This window comes from Orcinus orca, chromosome 5, assembly GCF_937001465.1.
Source record: "Orcinus orca chromosome 5, mOrcOrc1.1, whole genome shotgun sequence".
Classification (NCBI taxonomy): domain Eukaryota; kingdom Metazoa; phylum Chordata; class Mammalia; order Artiodactyla; family Delphinidae; genus Orcinus; species Orcinus orca.
This window is the reverse complement of record NC_064563.1, coordinates 15627723-15654196: the sequence shown is the minus strand read 5'-3', so window position 1 is coordinate 15654196 and position 26474 is coordinate 15627723. Positions and strand designations below refer to the sequence as shown.

General features: G+C 36.6%; 1 protein-coding gene across 1 annotated transcript; it reads right to left on the bottom strand.

Moving 5' to 3' along the window:
* Positions 1 to 1358: 1358 nt before the first annotated feature.
* Positions 1359 to 1832, bottom strand: LOC101279261 (28S ribosomal protein S12, mitochondrial-like). Its single transcript, XM_033412223.1, has one exon. The coding sequence runs from the start codon at positions 1773 to 1775 to the stop codon at positions 1359 to 1361; it is 417 nt and encodes a 138-aa protein (XP_033268114.1). The 5' UTR covers positions 1776 to 1832.
* Positions 1833 to 26474: the final 24642 nt, after the last annotated feature.

Here is a 26474-nt window from a genome sequence, read left to right as displayed (position 1 = left end):
GCAAGGCTTTAAACTTTTGAGAGAACTTGAAGGATGAAGGAGACAAAAATGGAGGTAAAGTTACAGAGAAAGGAAGAAGAATAAATATAGGACTAGGAAGGAGAATAGCATGCCTGGTTTGAGGATTACTTTTAAGGAGTAGAGGGAAAATCAGTCAATTTATACGATGAGCCTTAAATTGTAAGCACAGGAAATTAGATTTGGTGTGGTAAGAACTAAGAAGACACCATAGACTATAGAGCAGAGGGGGTTTTTTTGTTTGTTTGTTTTTGGGGTTTTTTTTTGCGGTACGCGGGCCTCTCACTGTTGTGGCCTCTCCCGTTGCGGAGCACAGGCTTCGGACGCGCAGGCTCAGCAGCCATGGCTCACAGGCCCAGCCGCTCCGCGTCATACGGGATCTTCTCGGACCGGGGCACGAACCCATGTCCCCTGCATCGGCAGGCAGACCCTCAACCACTGCGCCACCAGAGAAGCCCTAGAGCAGAGTTTTAAGTTTTTTAAAAACCTGTCAACTTAGAATTCTTCACCCAGGAAAAATACCTTTCAAAACAAAGGTAAAATTAAGACTTTTGTGAAATACAAAAGCTGGAAGAATTCATCGCTAGTAAACTTTTTGCTCTGAGAAATATTAAAGTCTTTTAAGCAGAAGGAAAATGACACCAGATGAAAGTATGGATCCATGCAAAGGAATGAGAAGCAACAGAAATAGTAATTACATAAGTGGAAAGACTTTATTATTATTTAAATGTGTTTAAAAGCTAACAGACTGTTTAAAGAAAAAATAATAGCAGTATATGGTCTGTAACATATGTAGAAGTGAAATATATGATAACAGTGTCACAAAGGCCAGGTAAGGGAGATATGGAAGTATACTACTGTGAAGTTTATTTTTTTTGTTGTTGTTATGCACATAAAGCATCTAGTTTAATCTTCACCAAATCCAATAAAGGGGATACTGCGAGTGGAGCTATTTTTTTCTGCAGGAGGAAACTGAGGTCAGAAGGGATGTCAGTGGCCAAGACCACACAGAGGGCGAATACCACACAAGGGGGTTCTGGGTCGGGTGGGGGCGGGGCGGTGTCTCTGTGTATATTGCAACCCCTTCCCAGTTGATGGCAGTACAGCAGAAGAGGTCCCTGGCATCAGCGTGGAAATCAAGGGTGTTGGGAGAGGGGTGCCTTTTTTCTGATTCACACCCAGGGCCACTATGGGTTAATGGTGGCCCTGATGGAAGAGGTGGCCAGGCTTTGAACCAGGGCCAGCTACTTCTAGAGCTGGAGTAGCTTCCCAAGGACACTGCAGGAGCCCCGTGGGGAAGGTTGTTGTTCTGCCGTATCCGGGGGGAGGTGGGGAGGGGGTCACTTCTTCTGCACGTGGCCACAGTCGTACTTGCTGCGCACATCGGTGAACTTGACGCCTGGCAGGTCCTGCCTGCAGCTGCCCTGCACGAGCATGACGTGGTGCTCCTGTAGGCTGTGGACCTCTCCGGGAATGAAGCAGACAGCCTCCCGACCAGTGCTGAGCTGCACGTGGCTGCATTTGCGGTTGGCCGAGTTGGGCTTCTTAGGCTTGCAGATGAACGTACTCAGGACCGCGCCCTTCAGCTGCTGCCGGCCAGCCGAGGGGCCCACTTTCGCAGGCGGATACTTCAGAGGTCCCCGGTGGTGCATCTGGTTCAGGGTGGCTGTGGGACGCGTGGCCCAAGGCAAGGAGGCCAGGGCTAGGCCATGATTTAGGAATGTGCTGAGGCCACAGAGAAGGCCGGACCAGGACATCCCGCCGCCTGCAACATCCCAACCCTAGCCGGGTCCAGAGACACGTGGAATCCGGCCTCTCTCTGTTGTGAAGTTCTTATATTATACATGCAGTGGTATATCATTTAGGCAAATTGTGATAAGTTAAACATGTATACTTTGAACCTAAAGCAACCTACACACACAGACACACACACATACACATGCTCACACACAACAAAGAATTATAACTAAGCCAGTAAAAGAGATAAAATGAAATAATAAAAAATACTTAATCCAAAAGAAGTCAGAAAAAGCAATAAAGGGGAACAAAGAAGGGATGGAAAAATAGAAAACAAATAATAAGATGGTAGATTTGCACTCAACTATACCTATAATCACATTAATTATTAATGATCAAAGTACTCCAATTAAAAAATTGGATTTTAAAAAAGAGCAAGACCCAAATATATGCTGCTTAGAAGAAACCTACTTTAAATATAAAAACACAAATAGGCCAAAGCTAAAGGGTGGGAAAAGATATACTATGTGAGCATTAATCACAAATATTAGTGTAGATTTTAGAGCAAAGGATATTATCAAGGATAAAGAGGTCCATTTAATAAATGATAAAGGACTCAATTCATTCAAAGGACATAGAATTCTAAATGGTTTCATGCCTAATAACAGAGCTGCAAATTACATGAAGAAAAACTGATAAGTCTGTGAAGAAAAATAGACAAACCCACAATTATAGATGGAGTTTTCAACACACCACTCAATAATTTATAGAACAGGTAGACAGAAAATCAATAACAATATATTGATTTGAATAGCAAATCAATAACACTTGAATAACACTATCAACCAAATTGAGACTATTCCACCCAGAAACAACAAAATACACATTTTTTCAACTGCACATTAAGCATTTACCAAAAATAAATCATATTCAGGGCAAAACACAAGTTTTATTAAACTAGGAAGGATTCATATTATACAAAATATGTTGTGTAGACATGATGGAGTTAAATTAGAATCAATAATAGAAAGATACCTGAAAAAATACTTCAAAATAGCCCAGAAGTCAAAGAAGAAATGTTTTAAAAAACAGAAAATACTTTAAACTGAATGAAAATGTGGGATACAGCTAAATAAATACTTAGGGGGAAATTATAGCAGCAATGGCCATATTTGAAAAGAAAAAAGGGAACAAATTAATAACTTCAATTTCTACATTAAGAAAAGTAAGTTAAACTCAAATTAAGGACTTCCCTGGTGGCACAGTGGTTAAGAATCTGCCTGCCAATGCAGGGGACACTGGTTTGATCCCTGGTCCAGGAAGATCCCACATGCCACGGAGCAGCTAAACCCGTGCGCCACAACTACTGAGCCTGCGCTCTGGAGCCAGTGAGCCATAACTACTAAGCCCGTGTGCTACAACTACTGAAGCCCACACACCTAGAGCCTGTGCTCCACAACAAGAGAAGCCACCGCAGTGAGAAGCCCGCACACTGCAACGAAGAGTAGCCCCTGCTTGCCGCGCCTAGAGAAAGCCCTTGCCCAGCAACAAAAACCCAACACAGCCCAAAAAAAAAAAAAAAAAAAAACACCACACACACACACCACCAAAAAAACCCAAAAAACAAGCAACTAAACAAACAAAAAATTCAAATTAAGCAGAAGAAAGGAAATGATCAAAGCCAAAATCAGTAAAATCCAGAAAGAATAATAGAGAAAATTAATGAAATCAAAACCTGGTTCTTTATGAAGATCAATAAAACTGATAAATCTCTAGCAAATCTGATCAGTCTGACGGGTCAGAAAAAACAAAGACATAAATGACCAGTATCAGAAATGAGAAAGGCAACATCACTACATATCCTACACATACTTAAAGGATACTAAAGGATACAAAAAGGGTAATAAAGGAATGTTATGAATGTTATGCCAATAAACTTAGATGAAAAGGAAAAAAATAATTGAATGTCTACCAACCCTCACTCAAGGAGTTGATAACTGGAATAGCCCAATATCTATTAAAATATTGAGTTTATAGTTAGAAACCTTCCCATAAAAGGAATTCTCCCAAACATTGAAGGAAGAAATGTTACCAACCCTAAACAAAGTCTTTGAGAAAATTGAAAAGAAAAATATACTTCCCAACTTATTCTATGGTTTCAGCACTACCCTAAAAACAAAATCTGAAAAGACACTTCAGGAAAGCTACATACTAATATCCCTTATGAACATAATGCAAAATTTCTATGCAACCTGAAGTCCTAACCTATGTCTTTGGTGATTATAAAGTGGTTGCTCCCAATGTTCTCACTTTTATAGTTACAACTGGTTTATATAACAATTAGCTTCACTTCTGCTTTTATAATTTGCATAGGGACATATTTCCCAGTTTTGAAGCCAATTTTGTTAACTTTTTAATGAAGTTTAATGAACATATAGAGAAGTGACTCTTTATAGAGCCCAACTCAATGAGCTTTCATACACTAGACATACCTGTTTAACCAGATCCAGATTAAAAACAACAGATTTAACTCAAGCAATTATATAGGCTTGGTAAACTCAAAATCTCCAAGATAGGGATTCAGGCTAGAGACCAAGAGAAGAGTTGCAGCTTGCTTCCAAAGGCAGTCTGCTGGCAGAATCTCCTCTTGCTTGGTAGGGGTGAGGTGGGGTAGTTTCAGTCTCTGAAATTTTAAATGACACATAAGACCAGTTGATTTAATAGATATATACAGGGCATTCCATCTAAAAATAGCAGAATACACATTATTTTCAAGTGCACATGGAACATTCTCCAGGATAGATAACATGGTAGGCCACAAAGCAAGTCTCAGCAAATTTAAGAAGATAAAAATTGTATCAAGTATCTTTAAGACCACAACAGTATGAAACTAGAAGTCAATTACAGGAAGAAAAATGGATAAAACACAAATATAAGGAGACTAAAGAACACGCTACAAAAAAACCAATAGATCAATGAAGAAATCAAAGGAGAAATCAGAAAATACCTTGATACACATTAAAATAAAAGCACAACTTTCCAAAATGTATGGGACACAGCAAAAGCAGTTCTAAGAGATAAGTTTATAGAGATACAGGCCTAATAAAGAAACAAACATTCTCAAATAAACAATTGAATCTACCATCTAAAGGAACTAGAAGAAGAACAAACCAAGCCCAAAGTCAGCAAAATAATAAAGATCAGAGTGGAAACAAAATAGCAACCCCCCCCCCAAGAAAACCAAAAAACAAAAGAAAACAAAACAAAGACCAATGAAACCAAGAGCTGGTTTCTTGAAAAGATGAATAAAATTGATAAGGCTTTATCCAAACTCATCAAGAAAAAAAGAGGGTCCAAATCAGTAAAATCAGAATTTAAAAAGGAGAAATAACAATGGATATCACAGAAATACAAACAACAATAAGAGAATACTCTGAACATTTATATGCCAACAAATTGGACAACCTAGAAGAAACGGATAAATTCCTAGAAAAAAAAGTGGTCTTCCAAGACTGAATCAGGAAGAACTATATAATCTGAACAGACTGATGACTAGTATTGAAATTGAATCAGTAATCCAAAAACTCCCAACAAACAAAGTTCCAGGACTGGATGGCTTCACAGGGGAATTCTACCAAACACATGAAGAAAGTTAATACCTATCCTTCTCAAACCATTCCAAAAAACTGAAGAGGAGGAAACACTTTCAAGTTCATTCTATGAGGCCACCATTACCCTGATACCAAAACCAAAGACACTATCAAAAAGAAAAAAAAAAACAAAATTACAGGCGAATATCCCTGATGAACATAGATGCAAAAATCTTCAACAGGGCTTCCCTGGTGGCGCAGTGGTTAAGAGCCTGCCTGCCGATGCAGGGGACACGGGTTCGTGCCCCGGTCCGGGAAGATCCCACATGCCGCAGAGCAGGTGGGCCCATGAGCCATGGCCGCTGAGCCTGCGCGTCCGGAGCCTGTGCTCCACAACGGGAGAGGCCACAACAGTGAGAGGCCCGCGTACCGCAAAAAAAAAAAAAAAAAAAATTAGGCAGAAGACCTGAATAGGCATTTCTCCAAAGAAGATCCAGATGGCCAATAGGCACATGAAAAAATGTTCAACATCACTAACCATCAGGGAAAAGAAAGTCAAAGCCACAGTGAGATATCACCTCACACCTGGCAGAATGGCTATTGTCAAAAAGACAACAAATGATAAGTGTCGGTGGGGATGTGGAGAAAGGGAACCCTTGTGCACAATTGGTGGGAATGTAAATTGGTGCAGCCACTGTGGAAAACAGTATGGAGGTTCCTCAAAAAATTAAAAATAGAACTGTCATGCAATCCAGCAATTCCACTCCTGGGTATATATCTGAAGAAAATGAAACCGCTTATTTGAAAAGATATATGCACACCAGTGTTCATAGCTGCATTATTTGCAATAGCCAAGATATGGAAGCAACCTAAGTGTCCATCAACAGATGAATGGATAAAGAAGATGTGGTATATATATTATTGGACCTAGAGAGTATTATGCTCAGTGAAATAAGTCAAACAGAGAAGACATATGATATGTTTTCACTTATACGTGGAATCTAAAATATTAACAAATGAATATAAGAAAACAGAAACCAACTCACAGATACAGAGAACATACTAGGGTGGTTACTAGTGGAGAGTGGGGTAGATGTAGGAAGAAGACAGGGGAAGGGAATTAAGAGGTACAAATTACTGTAAATATGTAAAATAAATAAGGTACAAGGATGTAATGTACAGCACAGGGAATATAGCCAATTATTTTATACTAACTTTAAGTGGAGTATAATCTATACAAATATTGAATCACTATGTTGTGCTCCTGGAACTAATATAATATTGTAAATCAACTATGTTTCAATTAAAAATAAAACATAAAAACAAAAAACACCTTCACAGAAATATCTGGAAGAGTGTTTGACCAAATATCTGGCACCTTGACCCAGCCAAGCCAACACATAAAATTCACCATCACAGGGTGGAACTCATCCTTCTGGTATGAAGACTCCCACACTCTGCCACATTGACCAAGTGAGGGCTCCTGGGCCAATCCAAGTTATAAAAACTAATAAAGCATAATGTCTTAATTTTATAGATTTAAATACACTTCATAGTATGTATATAAATATACATTTCAAAAAATTTTAGTCCTTTGAAGTTCCAATTTTTAGGAAAAAAAATTTTTATTTGAGGTATAATTGATATATAACATTGTATTAGCTTCAGTCATACAACATAATGATTTGATATATGTGTATACTGTGAAATGATTACCACAATAAGTTTATTTTTATATCCATCACCACACATAGATACAAATATTTTTTTCTAGTGATGAAAATGTTTAACATTTACTCTCAGCCACTTTCAAACATACAGTACATTATTGTTAACTATAGGCATCATGCTATACATTACATCCCCTGGACTTATTTATAACTGGAAGTTTGTACCTTTTGATCATCAAATGTTTTTAAATACAAATTAAAGTTGTAATTTTACCTTCCAGCCAGAATGGGTTGTCTTTTAATATATTATGGTTGTGTTTTTCTTCCTAAATGATGCAAGGATTTTTAAAAAGCAGTACTGGTATAAGTGAAAAAGGTGTGTCTTAGTTTAAACAGTTTGGTAAAAGAAAATCTTTGGTATTGATTTATGTCATCATTTCCAATACTGGTTTTCTATTCATTTATTTTATTCATCTTTACTTAACCATTACCTACACTTTACTTTCAAGTTTCTTAGAACACAACCGCTTAGTCAAACAATGATTTGGAAAGCAATTTAACTCATGGGAAACTAAATTCTCTATAAAATATAACTGCATCCTTTTATGACATGTAAATGCCCTGTTGTTTAAGTATTTTTTGCATTGTATTTCTTAAATAAAGGTCTTCAGAGAAGTCTAAGATGCATTCATATTTGGCCAGTGGATATTTTTACGCTCTGTATTTTGAGTAAGGAAGAATCTATTTAAATTCTCTAACAAGAGGAAATGCATCTACTTCAGACAATTGAGTTTTAACAAACTCAGTTTCATTTTTATTAGGGTTTCACTCTGAGAAATAGCTGATGACATTATTTGCTTTGTCCTCCTTGGCGATTCAGTTTCACCTTTGTATATACAATAGTGGGGAAACGCTGTAGCCTGGACAGTTTTGGTTTACATTTGGCCTCCTCGAATTTCATTGTAATAGTTTTGTTTGGCATCCAAATTCTATGTAAGTCCCAGTTTATATTCTTTTTCACTTGAAAAGCAGCATAGCGTAAGTTAACAGCTCAAACTTTGGACACTTGAGCCACACGTATAGGTTTGAGTGCTGGCCCCAAGACTTACTAACCTCTCCGTGCCCTGATGCCTAGTCTTACAAATGGGGAAACTAATAGTGACCTAATGTCAAAGGTTGCTGTGAGTAATGCCTTACACACAGTAAGTGCTGAGTGTTTGTTATGGAGTGCTAGATATACTCTGTCTTTGGAGTAGTTCAATAAATTAAATCACTTAGATATTTAGTAAACTCTGTAGTAGGCTAGTTGAATTAATCAAAGGCTAGTCTCCATACGGATACTCCTTTAAATTCAATTAATATAATTTAGATGCATTAAACAACCTTAGTGCTTCTCCTAGGAATAAATATTAATCATGAACCCACATGTTTCTAAATTATTCCAGTAAAATGATAGCTCCCTCTTAAAAGTCTTTAAATCCATATTACCATATTTCATCTATTTAAAGACACTTTTTTCACGTTTTAGCATCTTTTAGGATACATTTTACAATCTGAGATTGTAAATCACAATCACAGTCAGGCCTTGCCCCAACATTCTATAGTTCAGTCCTTTCCTGGCTTTCAAATTCCCATCATTGAGTTAAATGCCTGGTTAATACTATATGTGTTGAGTTTAATTGCCATAATAAATGTCTATTAAAAGATTACTGTGTACCTCAGCATTAAAACAAAGAAGTTATTGTGTCTGCAGGAAGGCATGGAAACAGAGCACTTGGGTATATATTTGATACTGAAGAAGCAGATATTCATCTTTGAAGGGATAGTCACAGTTCCATTTTTTCATGCATCAAGTTCTTTATAGGATCTAAGAAAGGATAAAAAAAGTATAAAAATGTTATAATATAGTTTGTTCCTGAAATACATACAACTGTCCACAGACACCTTCTCGTAAGGTCGGTAGTTTGTGGGGGAAAACCTGCAAATTATATTGGAGAAATCTTTTAAAAAATCTTTGTGTTGGGCAGTACTGTATTGGGCAATACTATGTGGAAAACCACAATATTCCACAGTATTGTGTGGAAAACACAGACATCAACAACACTAGGTAAAAGGTGATTCAGAAATATTGGACTCAAAACATGAAGAAGTTTAAGAAATACCTTCATTAATTTAGTGTATTAATATTTGCCTTTTTATACTTAAGAAAAGAAATCTATGATTTTAAAAAATTACAAGTCAAAAAGAGCTCTTTCAGTAAATATTAAAAATCTAAGTGATACATGGACAAGGCATATATCTTAACTGGCAGCATTGCTTTCTTCTTTTCTGATATATAAAATAATAGCACAAATTAAATTGATGGGATATTATATTTGATGAAATATAATAAGCATCAGTAACAGTTTCAAACAGTACTTCTCGAACTATCTGTGGTAAAGAGCCTAGTTATTTTAATTTCTAATCCATCATAAATAGATATTTTGTAAAGTATAAGAAAAATGAGATTAAAAGAACAAAAATATAAGCTCCTTCTTTACATTGTTAGATATAACAAATGTAAAATTACTCTTTCAAATTGCTCTAAACGTTTCCCAGTGCTGACTCTCACATTCTGAACTTATCTTACCCCAGACCAGTAACATTTTGCAGACAAGCCCAGTTCGAGGACCACACTTTGAGCATTACTGATCTTTGTCGCTATGGAAAGACTTAATCATTGAATTGTCAAATATTCTCAGTGATGCCAGGTGGAGTTCAGAAAAAAATGAAACTCAGGTTTTCTTTCTTAAACACATCATCTTATATCTGATTGAACTTGACAGTTTATAAAACACTTGTACCAAGGAAACCTTCCAGTCAAGTTAGCTGCATAATTTCAGGCTTTGATGCATATTCTCTACCACAAATACATACAGACTGGTAACAGAGGCCAAAAAAGCATAGCCCACCTCAAAAACAAGATCAGCATTTTTACTGGACAGAAATGCAAAACAAAGAGCAGGGACAAAGCCAGAAGAAGACAGTTGTAGTCAGAAGTTTAGCCAAGGCCGAGTAAACAGACCAATGCTAGAAGGCAACAGAAATATTGTACTCAAACCAATGCAAGAAGGCAACAGTAATACTTGCTCCTCAAGCAAGAGGCTGGAACGAGGCTCCCAAGCTGGTGAGAGGACATGGACAAAAACAGCTTCTAATTCAAACTCTGCAAGAACCTGTGAGCTGAAGAGGCAAGGATGTAAAGACACCATGTTTCAGCCAGTCGCTGGACCAAGCCTCCTGCTGGTTCATCAGTGGATCTGCAATGTCTTCAGCTGTCAAAGTGCTTTCATGTGCCTACACTAAAGTGACCCTCTCAACTGCATGTGTATTATGCAGGGAAACTGGATGTATATTGTTATTCCTGTTTTACAAATGAGAAAACTGAGGCTCAGAGAGGTTACCTAGGATCATACAGCATTAAAGCAAATATCAGAATCAGGACTAAGAATCAGCCGTGTAATATGCCCAACCTACTGTGTATCTGAAAAACACCACTTGAGATAGATAGGATAGTTGAAGTTAATAGAATTGCTAGCAGAAAACTTGTTCTTTGCTTCCAAATTCAAGTATTTTAAAATTAAAACTGAATAGGTATTATAATTTGTGTCTCTTGCAATAATTTCCCATCTCAAACCAAAGGATGTCAGTATTTTCAATAAAGTTTCAACAGTAGGGGAAGTGGATAAACTTTTGCCTTTTACAGTTTAGTTTATTGGTTTCCATCTAGTATTATCAAACACTAAGGGGGAAGAGGATCTACAAGAAAGAAAGAGAGGATTTTCTTATTTTATTAGGTGGGGAGAAAACCAGCAACAATATAATCTAAAGCCTGAACAGGACTTTTCAAAGTGTTGAGAAGATGATTGAAAAAGATATGCTTGCATACATCCTGGAATTTTCAAAATAGTTCCAATTTCATATAACTTTAGTTCTTCTAATTAACAATGCTCAGCAGGTTATAAATAAATGTGACTTAATTCCAATGCACTATATATAAATCAAGTCATAAAGTAGGAAAGAGGCTTTTGTCAGATCTTTTAGCCAGATTTTTTTTTTAATTCAGAAGTTCTAGGCTACATTTGAGGGAGGGTCTCTGAAACCAAAGTACCAACCAGATGACTTTGGAGTCACCCTTGAGCAGATACAGAAATTAGTACAGGAAACACAGTTAAAATACCAAACATGAGAATCCTGTAAACTAGAGACACCCTTACTTTGCCCAAGTTCCTAACAAAAGTCCCTCTGAACTATCTCCCTGCTGGCAAACAATAAAAGTTCCAGTCCTCTGCTCTTCCCTTCTCTAACCTCACCAATTACCTTGTTCATCTAAGTAACATGTACAGGAAAGGATACGCCATTCTAAAAACCTTGAAATTATGTGGAGTTTCTTAGAACTTATAGAAAATAGGGTTATGCTTTTTAGATAAAAAGTAAATATATATTTATGTTTTTTAATGTATTCTTATTCAATGCTTCTTTACTGTTCTGATGAGACATTAAAAGCCATATTATATTATCAGACTTAGATGTGTTTATATGTACACACTTCTTGCATACATGCGGCCTTCCACATGACTTGACATATAATTTCTTGTTTGCACCTTGAGGTTAAGAGAAGTTATATGATTATTTCAGTGCATACAATGGGAGGGTTGGAAATGAACACATCTTGATTCCTTATACTGTGGATAAGATACTAGAAATGATTATTCCAACTTCTTTAAAAGCAATCTGGAGCGTTGCCCTTAACCCCAAAATCCATTAGGGAAATACTAGCTCACTTAAAAATTGTTCATGCTTCAGAACAGTCTGTTTCCTTCAAGGTTGTAAGATAGGATAAATAATGAAGAGACTCTTGAAATGTCTCTTAGTTTACATCGTAGCAATTAAGAGTATTCAAAAACAAACCATAAAGTGCTTATGATTTACATGTTTAGCCAAGCACTTATAAACTGAGGGTCATTTTTTCTTTTTAATTTCTAAAATGGGAATTTCTTACCTCATATAAAGAAGTAGGAAAATGTTTATATTTTTCCCTTTGTTCCTCTTACTGTGTGGCTTTTCACAGAATCTTGGTGAGTGGAGAATCTTGGCTCCAAATGGAGCCACAATTCCATTTGGCGATTGCCCTTACCGATCAGATTCTGGGGGAAAAAAATAAAGATTAAGCCAGTTAAGACACAGGCTTATTCCCAAACAATGGCTAAAATTAATGTGTTTCTAACTATTTGAGTATCCAAATAATGCTCAAAATCCTTTTCTACATAAAAGAGAAAGTTGCCAGAACTTAGTGTTAGTCCTTTACTGATTGAAAATGATGTCTCGATTCTTATAGAGATTATTCACCTCCAAATAAGCTATTAATTGCAATATGCAGGTACTTATTTATAGTTTGGTAGTTGGCATACACTTCTGGTTTCAGGACTCCTACTGCTCTGAAAAACATCTAGCAGTGTCTGGCAGCTGACATTTATAGATATATCGTTATCATAGATTTGAAGCAGAAGCTCAAGAAATCTTTTGTCAGATCTTTTAACCTGATTTTTTTTTTTTTAATTCAGAAGCTCTAGACTATATCTGGGCGAAAGTCCCTGAATCATGTCAGGAGTTAATGAATTAAGGTATTTGTTTAGTAAGCACGTATTAAATACTTTGTATTCAGACACTGTTTTAGGTGCTGGTGATAAGACTGATAAGACATGATGCCTACCCCCAAGGAGCATATACAGTCTAAAAGGAAGAGAGGGCCACCAAAACAACAAATTTAGTAAAGCTTTGTAGGTGCTATGCTAGAAGTGTATATATGGGTTCATAAAGGAGGGAGGGGCTGACAATTGGATGGAGCCACAAGGAGTCAGGATACTGGTCAACGGAGAAGGTGAGGCTTGAATTAAACCTAGAGAAAATTCTGGTTTTCATCAGGAAGTATAGGTTGTGTGGGCCCATGAAGGAGAGTCACATGAGTCAGGGCACAGTGGTAGGAAACAGCAGTATGGAACGTTTGGAGAACCTGGGGTATTTTGCTGTGCTGTGAGCATCAGATACAAGAAGAATTGTGTTCAGTGAGTTGTCAAGCTGAAGAGGAGAGCGTGAACCAGAGTAGAGGACCTTGTATCCCAGGTCAGAAGTTTAAACTAAACCCTATGAACTCGTAGCAATAGAGAGTAGAATGGTGGTTGCCAGGGGCTGTGGGGCAGGAAAAATGGGGAGAGGTTAATCAAAGGATACAAAGTTCTAGTTATAAGATAGATAAGTTCCAGGAATCTGATGCACAGCATCGTGACTATACTGTATTGTGTAGCTGAAAATTGCTAAGACAGTAGATCTTAAATGTTATCACCAGAAAAGAAAGGTAATCAGGTGAGGTGATAGATGTGTTAATTAACCTTACTGTGGTAGTCATTTTGTAATACATACGTGTATCAGATCATCACACTGTACACATTAAACCTACACAATATTAATGTTAATTATAACTCAATAACGTTTAGGAAAAAACCCTATTAATAAAGGGCAACCTTTGATAAAGTCTAAAATGGTAGGAACACCATCAGATTTGAATATTACAAATTGGAGAGGGTTAGATAAGGAACAGGGACTCTATAGCAAGAGTCAGTGAAGGGTGGTGAAAATCTGAATTAAGGCAGTGCTGATTAGAGTAGAGGAGGAGACAGAGAGAATATATTTTTAGGAAGCAGAATCCAAAGAACTTGACCACAGATTGAATGAATTGTTGGAGAGATATATGGATCAATGCTTTGCTGATCCATTCCCTAGGCCCTATTATTATCAATGAAATTAATCTGTAAGACACCTGGATTTGAAAATGAATGCCTGTGAGGAAGGGTAATGCTTCTGATATTTAACAACCTCAGATTTAATAGCCCAGGCACTCATGCTGGTTTTCAACATGGAACCAGGGCCAGGAGTGCCCTTGCTGAGCCAGGAATTAACCCCTTAGTAGCGGTATCATTGAGAGGTCTAGCAGAGTCCAGGGGAAGAATTGGGGTGGCAGGGGTTGTGGTGGTGGAGGGATTAATTATTTACTAAATGAGCAAGAAGTCTTTAGCATTTTAACAACTGGTATGGCTGAATATTAGCTCTGGCTGTGGTGAAGAATAAAATTAGTAAGCCCTAAGAGAGATTTACCGCATTTCTAAACAAATCAATAATGACATAAATTCATAGGAATCCTCATCTGTGTATCACCAAGCACCTTCTTCCAGTTCAAGGTATGGTAAAAAGGGAAAAATAGTTGAGCGCTGGGAGAAATAAGCTGGCTTTCTGGCTCTGCTCTTTAATATTGTATGACCTCAGGCAAATATTTAACATTTCTGAACTTCATTATTTTCCTTTATAGAATGGAACTAATAGCATTTACCCTACTACCTCCCAGGGCTGAAGTGTGGATCAAGTAACATAATATATACAAAAGAGCTTTTGTCAGTTGTGAAGCTCTCTGTTAAAGTTGGTTATTGTTACGACGATATTAATGCCGTAACCTGAGTTTCCCTAGGCGTCCTCAGGCTGTGGAAGGCTTAATGACATAGGAATGACATTAATTTAAGCTGCAATAGATAGCCTTTGTTCCTGCCTGCTGACTTAGGGTCTCAGCCCATGGAAGCATTCTCCTGAGGACTTACCAGAGCTCTTAAACCAGTTTGACCTTCACCCTCAGCAGCACAACCTTTTCTGGCCACCATCTTAAAGAATGGTTGTTGCTTCTCCTGATTCAAATGAATACCTTCCCATGACACTGCAGTCATGTCACTGCTTCTACAGTGTCCCCTCAACCACTGCACTGTCCCACCAGACACTACGGTTGGGCACCACTTCCTGCTAGGAACTCCCACTGGGGCCCACACAAGAGTAGAAGAGCTACGCTGAGTCTAAGGCAGTGATTCTCAACGCCAGCTGTACACTAATCTCTCCTAGGAAGATGTTAAAATATCCGTGCCTAGTCCCTCCCCCACCAGACTAATGGAAACCACATCCGTGAAGTTAGAGCCCAGGTATCAGTATTTTTAAAAACACACAAGTGATTCTGATTTGAGTGAGTGTTGAAGGTCACCCTGTGGGTGGGTGGAGCACCTATTTCTCCCCTGCCATGTTTCACCTGTTAGGCTGCAAAACTGCATCTCATGTGCCCCCCTGCCTTAGAGAGGCTCTCCAGAGCTGTAGCAGAAACTGCTACATTACATTTCTCTTTATTTTTTAAATCAGTAGTGATTGCATTTACTCCTTTAGGTGTGAGAAAGCATTGTTTTATTTTTACCTCATACTATATCCTTGTATTATTTGTGTGTTTTATGATGTGGTACATAAGTACATAAAGAAATGTATATTTGTACGCTCAAAATATTTTGCTTACAGGGCTGTGGGAACAAAATTTTATAGAAGACTGTTGTCTTCCTGGCATTTATGACATTTCTATAGTTTCTTAATGTAAAATTGACTTAATTTTTCTAATCTGAAAAAATATCTACAACTCATTTATTGAATGGTCTCATATATGGGCTGTTAAAATTCATGAAATAATTGAAGTTCCTAAATACTAAAAGTACTAGTGAAAGCCACAAGCTTAAAAGGGATTTTTTTTTTTTTGAGAAAGAGGGTCAAACTGGTCTCCTGATTCCAAAACCAAGGGTGTTTTAAAAATATTTAAATATTACATATTTAAATGCTATATATTAGTACACATATATACAAAATAAAGAAAATTTTGCCTGTGAAATAAAAATAATAACTTTGAAATTACAGAGAGAGACTTTCTCAGATGTTTTCCAATCTGGTAGTAAAATACTAATATGTATTTTAGTTAAGTGGAAGGCCTCAACCACAAGATTTTTTTCTTTCAGGATAATTTTGTAAACAGTATACTCCTTAATTAAGCAACAGCAAAATACCCATCTAAGTGACTCATCTATACTACATTGCTGAGGGATTTAAAAAAGGCTCCATTTACTAATACAAGTTCCCCACAAATAGTTTTATACACAGATACACACACATCCCTTTTTCATTCTGTGCTGTGAATTATTTACCCCGCTATACAACTGTCCTAAATAAGTTATTAAAACAAAGTAGTTATAGAAAGTCTAAGTGGTCATGTTAGAAAAGCTTTGAATTTTATTGGAAGATGGAAAAAACATTTCCTGTCATTGTCAAATCAAAACTCTCTTGGGCCCTAGCACAAGGCCTTTCCAAAGCAGCAGTCAGGATTGAGATGGGAAAACTTTGCCCACGTAAGAACCTCAGCTTCACTTTGTTTAGAAAGTGATGACTGAAGTTTAATTCATTGGATTACATGGCCCAGAAGTGCTGTACCAGCTTGGATCTACTTTGAGTTTCCTTAATAAGTTGGTGTGTTTTAGTTCAAAGATGTGAAGACCTGTTTGTTGGTAACTGTATGGAAACATTTAACAAACTATATTAAGGTTACCTTCAGGCACTTCATTTATAAGAACTCCAGCTATTTTCCTCTAGTCTATTTTTCTAGAGAGTATGTTTCTTCCATTAAATTCTATGTCACCAAGAAAATAATTTCTGTTAAAAATGTTCATTAATTTTCTTTTATCTAAATATTTACTCAAAGAAAGTTAGATGTCTGAACTCTTCTAGCAGCTCCTCATATTAGAATGTCAAGTTCCTTTTTAGATTTAACTAAATGGATCAGGAATGTAAACTTGATTTTGGTTAATAAAAAGTATTCATGTTAGATCTTTCCAATCTCATAATTTCATTCTAAGGTAAATTTTTTCTTTTCATCCTATTTCTCTGGCCATGATGGAAATTGGAATTTTTGTTAAACTCTTCCTGTTTATGTATTATTTATAGGAGGTATTTATTTCACATTGTAACCACCATAGCCAACAAAGTCACTCCAAATCTCCTTCATTTGTGCACTACCATTTGATGAGAAATTATTATAAAAGAAGACGATCACAGATTGTGCTTTTATTAGGCAGGGAATTAAGATTAAAATAGTCTATTACCTAATGAAGAAGACCAAAGTAAATTTTTTTAAGTTATTTACAACAAATTCTGTTTAATCTCTCTCTATTTTTAAGTAGATGGGACTTTTCTAAGGGTTTGTCCCATGAAAAGCAGTATTTGATAATTCTATGAATAAATAGGACAGTGATTTTTTTTATTGAAGTATAGTTAATGTACAATATTATTTAAGTTACAGGCGTACAATATTAGTGACTCACAATTTTTAAAGGTTATACTCCACTTATAGTTATTAGAAAATATTGACTATATTCCCTGCATTGTACAATATATCTTTGTAGCTTACTTCATACCTAATAGTTTGTACCTGTTACTCTCCTACCCCTGTGTTGCACCTCCTCCCTTCCCTCTCCCCACTGGTAACCACTAGTTTGTTCTCTATCTCTGTGAGTCTGTTTCTTTTTTGTTATACTCACTAGTATGTTGTATTTTGCGGGTTCCACATATAAGTGATATCATACAGTATTTGTCTTTCTCTGACTTATTTCATTTAGCATAACAGTAACACCCTCCAAGTCCATCCATGTTGTTGCAAAGTGATTTTTTTTTTTAAGGTCAGTCTAAGAACTGTTGATTTTCTTCACTGAATCTACTTCCCAAATTTCTTGACACTTAAACGATAATATTAAGGGAGGAAAGCAGGGGGTAGCTATGGACTCAAACAAGTATTACAAAGACATAATGATGTTCAATATTAAATAACCTGCAATAGTTATGACTATGGCAAAAGTTCCAATAGTGGGCTAAGATAAAAGAAAGATAAAAAAAGAAAAAGCATCTTGCAACAGGTAAGTCTAAGGAATAGGGGAAAAACAAAGCTTCACAAATAGCATCCTGGTATTCATTGGGCTAGTTTTGTGCAGAGAAAAGTACTTTAAGCTGTAATTTCATGTTTTCAGTGATGCTTTCTTCACATCAAGAACATATGTACACATGATATAACACTGTATAACCTTGAAATTCATGGAAGTAGTATACACGTAAAAGAGAAGTTCTAACGTAATTATTTATGAAGAGGAAAATTACCAAAATACACATTAAGCAATTGTAGAATATATATTGAACACCATTCAGTAAATGAATAGCAAGCTAAATTATATCCAACAGAGCAGTTCTCAAATTGTGGTTATATTGGTTATCTGAATTAGTAAAAGTAAGATATTACCATTAATGAGAATTTGACAAATATAAAATACAGAAGAAAATATGTTATCCATTGTTTCACCAGATGAGTAAATAACAAGATTAAAAAAGGACACAAAATCAGGGTTGATTTGGGCAAAAAAGAAAAGCTGAAGAAAAATCTATAGCAATCTACAGGTATTTGAAGGATAATGGCAACAAATTACTTTTAACAATTGCCATAAAAAAGTTGGATGTATTATGTTGGATTTAGCTTCAAGCAGGAGAGAAAACAGGAATAATCTTTGCTGAGCATCTACTATGTTCTGCTATCTCAATTCAATCTCACAACAGCTTTGCAAGCTATGGACTGTTATCTCTATTTAACGGATAAAGAAACAGGGCTTAGATCGGGGGTCCCCAACCCCGGGCTGCGGACTGGTACTAGTCCGTGGCCTGTTAGGAGCCCGGCCACACAACAGGAGGTGAGCAGTGGGTGAGCATCTGCCACTCTTGGTCCCTCACATTACCGCCTGCACCATCCCCCACTCCCGTCAAAAAATTGTCTTCCACAAAACAGGTTCCTGGTGCCAAAATGGTTGGGGACCGCTGGCTTAGATGAGCTAACAACTCATCTAAGAATTTACATGGCTAGGAAGCAAGCAAGGCGTTTAAATCCAAGTCTGTCTGGCTCAAATGTCACTTCTGGAGTTACTGACTGCACGTGAGAAAGCCCCATGGATCCTGCAGCATGCCAAAGGGCAAGAGAGAGAGGTCTAAGGAATATGGGTTTTATACCACTGTTTCCTCTTTAAGCAAAACAGTTCCACTTGTTACTTATTTTGTACTGGAGATCTGTGTGATTTCAGTAAAAACAAACAAGCAAACACTCTCCTGAAAAAGCTTAAGAAGTCTACCACACAATGTAGCTTTCCAGCTTAGCTTTCAGAAGTTCTGGACCCAAAACAAAACAAAACAAAACAAAAAACAAAACAAAACAAAAACCTGTGAGAGATGAAAATGTCCAATTTAACTCTCTCTGGAGATGTTAAAGTGAAAAATGGACAATTGTATTTTGAGTATAGAGTACAGTCCCTTTTCTTCCTTGATGTACAAGAATGAAAGAGATAGTTCCTCAGATACTTTCTAGGATAAGGATGACAGATTTGGAGCACCCAAGCCCTTGTCCATCATGGCTATTCAGTCACCACTGTCAAACCAGAGTCTTAGAGCACTTTCAACAGAACAGTCCCAGCAGTTCAACCAGTCAGTCAGGTATGTGAACTATTTAATTTTATTTATATATCATCCTTTTCCATAAATTTTTTTTTTTTACTTTTCCCTAGAATCAACATTTTTTTTTAAGGCTTCAACCTGAATTTTCAAAATATTGATAAAAACATCTCAGTTGTGCCACGGTGATCAGCAAAGAAAACCATCAAACTGCAGACTTTACTATTTTGTCTTTCTTCACTTGCTGCCTGTGACTTTGTAATCCCACCCTTCCCCTTCTGCTTCCATTCTTTCATTGATCTCTACTGGACCACTTAGCACAAGGTAAATGGAAAGAGTAGAAGAAAGAAGCTTTCTTTAGCCTTCCTGTCAACTTGCAGATGTATAACCCTTCTGGAATTACAAACCTTATAGGTTATTGCACTTTCATAAATGCAGTTTGAACAATGTTAGTGTGAGTGCCAATTCCAAGAGCATCTTTTTAATATCAGAGCATGATTTATTCTGGCAGTAGAAAATGTTAGGGAGAGCATGTGTTGTGTCCCCATCCCCATTTCACTTCCACCTTCTCCATGAAGAGGACATGTCAGACATCAAGATCAAACTAACAGTGACAGAGAGAAATGTAAAGACTGAGGGAGAGAAGGAGAGTATTTATTAAGTCTGGAGGTCAGAAAAGGTGACAAATACTCTTCTCTCCTTTTGCAAGAAGATATAAGACAGGTTGGAGTGTTAGAAACTTTGTTAGGTGAAAAGAAAGAATTTTAAAATGTAGAATATTTGGTGTAGGGTAGGAACAGATTTTTTTTTCCTTTTTACCTTTTAGGAGTAAAGTTTTGGTTGATGGAAATTTAAGACACTTTCAAGCTTCCAGGAGATTTATAGGACTGTGGAGTTGGTAGAAAGGAAGGAAGGAAGGTTGTGTGTGCTTTCAAAATGTCTGTGGGAGGCTGAGATGGAAAATCTTGATATTGGCAAAAGTGGCAGTGGGGGCTCCAAGCTTGTCTTTTCACTTGTACAACACAGTTTATCACTAGGAGAAAAGGTAGAGATTTCAGGAGAATTACTCTTCAGAAATAGAGAGATATATCAGGCAGGAAAAGCCACATTATGCTGTAACAAGAACCACAAAATCTTATTGGTTTAAAATAACAAAGTTTTGCTTCTTATTCAATCTGCATGTCCACCTACTCTGTTCAGAGTATTCACTCAAGGAGCACCCACCATCTCACACTTGCTGGTGGCACCCCTACCATCTCAAAGGTGCCAGAGAGAAAAGAGAATTCTGAAACTTCTCACATTGACTGTTAAATGATTTTCCTCTAAGTAACACACATCACTTCTGCTCCAACGTATCAGCCAAAACCAATCACATAGCCCCACTCAGCCACAATGAGGAAGAGAAATACAATTCCATATGCCCCAAACAGGAGATAACAGGAAATACTAGTGAACAGCACTACTAACTACTTCAAGAGGACATCCTCATGTCTCTCGAAAACCTGAGCAAGTCAAAAGGAGTCCCACTACAGGTTAGAGGAAGAAAACTCCTAACATTGCTTCTATTGTACTTGCATACGAGAGCATAAAAAAGAAGTTACATACAATATAGATAACCTCTAAACTACCTGATTCCCCACTTCTGGCCCATACTAATAAAAGTTTGTAATACTCAAAGAACCTAAGCCACTGTGGAAAACAGTATGGAGGTTCCTTAAAAAACTAAAAATAAATTTATCATATGATCCAGCAATCCCACTCCTGGGCATATATCCAGCAAATATGAAAACTCTAATTCAAAATGATACATGCACCCCAGTGTTCATAGCAGCACTATTTACAATAGCTAAGACATGGAAGCAACCTAAATGTCCATCAACAGATAAATGGATAACGAAGATATATATATATATATATATATATATATATATATATATATATATAGACACACACACACACAGTGGAATATTACTCAGCCATAAAAGAATGAAATAATGCCATTTTCAGCAACATGTTGGACCTAGAGATTATCATACTAAGTGAAGTCAGACAGAGAAAGACAAATATTATATGATATCATTTATATGTGGAATCTAAAAACTGATACAAATGAACTTATTTACAAAACAAAAACAGACTTACAGACATAAAAAACAAACTTATGGTTACCACAGGGGAAAGAGGGGGAGGGATAAATTAGGAGTTTGGGGTTAACAATACATACTACTATATATAAAACAGACAGATAGCCTCATCCACGAGAGGGCAGACACAGCAGAATTAAGAACTACAATCCTGCAGCCTGTGGAAAAAAAACCACATTCACAGAAAGATAGACAAGATGAAAAGGCAAAAGACTATGTACCAGTTGAAGGAACAAGATAAAACCACAGAAGAACAACTAAATGAAGTGGAGATAGGAGGCAACCTTCCAGAAGAGAAATTCAGAATAATGATAGTGAAGATGATCCAGGACCTCAGAAAAAGAATGGAGGCAAAGATCGAGAAGATGCAAAAAATGTTTAACAAAGATCTAGAAGAATTAAAGAACAAACACCTAGAAGAATTAAAGAACAAACAAACGGAGATGAACAATACAATAACTGAAATGAAAAATACACTAGAAGGAATCAGTAGCAGAATAACTGAGGCAGAAGAACGGATAAGTGACCTGGAAGACAGAATGGTGGAATTCACTGCCACGGAACAGAATAAAGAAAAAAGAATGAAAAGAAATTAAGACAGCCTAAGAGACCTCTGAGACAACATTAAATGCAACAACATTCGCATTATAGGGGTCCCAGAAGAAGAGAGAGAGAAAGGCCCCGAGAAAATATTTGAAGAGATTATAGTTTAAAACTTCCCTAACATGGGAAAGGAAATAGCCACCCAAGTCCAGGAAGCACAGAGTCCCAGGCAAGATAAACCCAAGGAGAAACACGCTGAGACACATAGTAATCAAGATGACAAAAATTAAAGACAAAGAAAAATTATTGAAAGCAGCAAGGGAAAAACGACAAATAACATACAAGGGAACTCCCATAATGTTAAAAGCTGATTTCTCAGCAGAAACTCTACAAGCCAGTTGGGAGTGGCATGATATATTTAAAGTGATGAAAGGGAAGAACTACAACCAAGATGACTCTACCCAGCAAGGATCTCATTCAGATTCGATGGAGAAATCAAAAGCTTTACAGACAAGCAAAAGCTAAGAGAATTCAGCATCACCAAACCAGCTCTACAACAAAAGCTAAAGGAATTTCTCTAAGTGGAAAATACAAGAGAAGAAAAGGACCTACAAAAACAAACCCATAACAATTAAGAAAATGGTAATAGGAGCATACATAACGATAATTACCTTAAACGTGAATGGATTAAATGCTCCAACCAGAAGACACAGGCTTGCTGAATGGATACAAAAACAAGACCCATATATATGTTGTCTACAAGAGACACACTTCAGACCTAGGGACACATACAAACTGAAAGTGAGGGGATGGAAAAAGATATTCCATGCAAATGGAAATCAAAATAAAGCTGGAGTAGAAATACTCATATCAGATAAAATCGACTTTAAAATAAAGAATGTTACAAGAGACAAGGAAGGACACTACATAATGATCAAGAGATCAAGAAGACGATATAACAATTATAAATATATATGCACCCAACATAGGAGCACCTCAATACATAAGGCAACTACTAACAGCTCTAAAAGAGGAAATCGACAGTAACACAATAATAGTGGGGGACTTTAACACCTCACTTATACCAATGGACAGATCATCCAAACAGAAAATTACTAAGGAAACACAAGCTTTGAATGACATAATAGACCAGATAGATTTAATTGATATTTATAGGACATTCCATCCAAAAACAGCAGATTACACTTTCTTCACAAGTGCGCACAGAACATTCTCCAGGATAGATCACATCTTGGGTCATAAATCAAGCCTCAGTAAATTTAAGAAAACGGAAATCATGTCAAGCCTCTTTTCTGACCACAACACTATGAGATTAGAAACCAATTACAGGGAAAAAAACACAAACAACACGTTTAGTGGAGGCTAAACAACACATTACTAAATAACCAAGAGATCACTGAAGAAATCAAAGAGGAAATCAAAAAGTATCTAGAGACAAATGACAATGAAAACATGATGATCCAAAACCTGTGGGATGCAGCAAAAGCGTTGTAAGAGGGAAGTTTATAACAATACAAGCCTACCTCATGATACAAGAAAAATCTCAAATAAACAATCTAACCCTACACCTAAAGGAACTAGAGAAAGAAGAACAAACAAAACCCAAAGTTAGTAGAAGGAACGAAATCATAAAGATCAGAGCAGAAATAAATAAAATAGAAACAAAGAAAACAATAGTAAAGATCAATAAAACGAAAACCTGGCTCTTTGAGAAGATAAAGAAAATTGATAAACCATTAGCCAAACTCATCAAGAAAAAGAGGGAGAGGACTCAAATCAATAAAATTAGAAATAAAAAAGGAGAATTTACAACAGACACTGCAGAAATACAAAGCATCATAAGAGACTACTACAAGCAACTCTATGCTAATAATATGGACAACGTGGAAGAAGTGGAGAAACCCTTAGAAAGGTATAACCTTCCAAGACTGAACCAGAAAGAAATAGAAAATATGAACAGACCAATCACAAGTAATGAAATTGAAACTGTGGTTAAAAGTCTTCTAAGAAACAAAAGTCCAGGACCGATGGCTTCACAGGTGAATTCTATCAAACATTTAGAGAAAAGCTAACACCCATCCTTCTCAAACTCTTCCAAAAAATTGCAGAGGAAGGAACAACCCCAAACTCATTCTATGAGGCCACCATCACCCTGATACCAAAACCAGACAAAGATACTACAAAAAAAGGAAATTACAGACCAATATCACTAATGAATATAGATGCAAAAATCCTTAACAAAATACTAGCAAACAGAATCCAACAACACTTTAAAAGGATCATACGCCATGATCAAGTGGGATTTATCTCAGGGATGCAAGGATTCTTCAATGTACGCAAATCAATCAATGTGATGCACCATATTAACAAACTGAAGAAGAAAAACCAAATGATCATCTCAATAGATGCAGAAAAAGCTTTTGACAAAATTCAACACGCATTTATGATAAATACTCTCCAGAAAGTGGGCATAGAGGGGACCTACCTCAACATAATAAAGACCATATACGACAAACCCACAGAAAACATCATTCTCAATGGTGAAAAACTGAAAACATTTCCTCTAAGATCAGGAATAAGACAAGGATATCCACTCTCACCACTATTATTCAACATAATTTTGGAAGTCCTAGCCATAGCAATCAGAGAAGAAAAAGAAATAAAAGGAATACAAATTGGAAAAGAAGTAAAACTGTCACTGTTTGCAGATAACATGATACTATACATAGAGAATCCTAAAGATGCCACCAGAAAACTACTAGCGCTAATCAATGAATTTGGTAAAGTTTCAGGATACAAAATTAATGCACAGAAATCTCTTACATTCCTATATACTAATGATGAAAAATCTGAAAGAGAAATTAAGGAAACACTCCTATTTACCATTGCAACAAAAATTTTTTTAAAAAAAACAAACAGATAAATGAGGACTTACTGTGTAGCCCAGGGAACTATATTCAATATCTTGTAATAACATATAATGGAAAAAATCTGAAAAAGAATGTGTGTATTTATATATATACTCACATATATATGTATGTGTGTGTATGTGTAACTGAATTACTTTGCTGTACACCCAAAACTAACACAATATTATAAATCAACTGTACTTCAATAAAAAAATATCTTGGAGCACCTAGAAAATACATATATGGCAAAGACTTAGTAAGCTCTCATTAAAATGGACTAGCTTGGGGAAACCCACATTGATTTAGTCAAAGGTATGTATTATGAAATACCTGCAAATTAATTCAATACTGTTATTTATAATAAATGTAAGAACTAGTTAGAACAATTACATATCATTGGGAATAGACTTTCAAAGAGATTTCTCCAACAGGAAAAAAAAAAAGAATGTACTAAAAGCTAAGTTTATGTTTTAAAAAGATAAATAAGTTACTACTTCCTCTTTCAAAAAGTCAGAGCTGTAAACTGTATTATAACAGTTGGTCAAAGGAAAAACTAATACTAGGTCTTTATTCTTCTGGGCTAATGTCAAGTCCTCAAGAAAATGACATCATTGTCAATACACCAAAAGACTTAATGGAAAATACTTCATACAAATCACCAAATAATCAGTTGAGTTCATATATGTAGACTTAAATAATCAGGAGTGTAATACATACCAAACACCTGGCATATCATTCATAGTCAGGGGCTTCTAGACCCATTGATATGTCTACACTATCAGGTTACTGGTTTCATGGCAATCCAACTTTTCCTTGGACCAGGAAAGAACTCAGCTTGGCACGAAGTTTTTTTTTTTTTTTTTTTAATTAATTTATTTATTTTTGGCTGTGTTGGGTCTTCGTTTCTGTGCAAGGGCTTTCTCCAGTTGCGGCCAGCGGGGACCACTCTTCATCGCGGTGCGCGGGCCTCTCAATGTCACGGCCTCTCCCGTTGCGGAGCACAGGCTCCAGACGCGCAGGCTCAGTAGTTGTGGCTCATGGGCTTAGCCGCTCCGCGGCATGTGGGATCCTCCCAGACCAGGGCCCGAACCCGTGTCCCCCGCATCGGCAGGCAGACTCCCAACCACTGCGCCACCAGGGAAGCCCGGCACGAAGTTTTATGATAAATTTGTGTTTGGAATATCCTTCAAAGAGATAAAAATTAACTTTTCTTTGAAAAGCAATGAAAGATTTGTTAATACATCTAAGGTCTTAGAGGACATGTTGTCTATAGTTATTCATCCTTGCTTTACTTAAGTTTTAAGTGTTGTTTTTTTATCATGAGAGTAATAAATTAGGTAGCATGAGATATCATTTAGGGTTGTTTGGTTGCAAGTAACATAAAACTACTCTAAATAACAAAAGCAGAAAAGTAATATATTGAGAAGATCA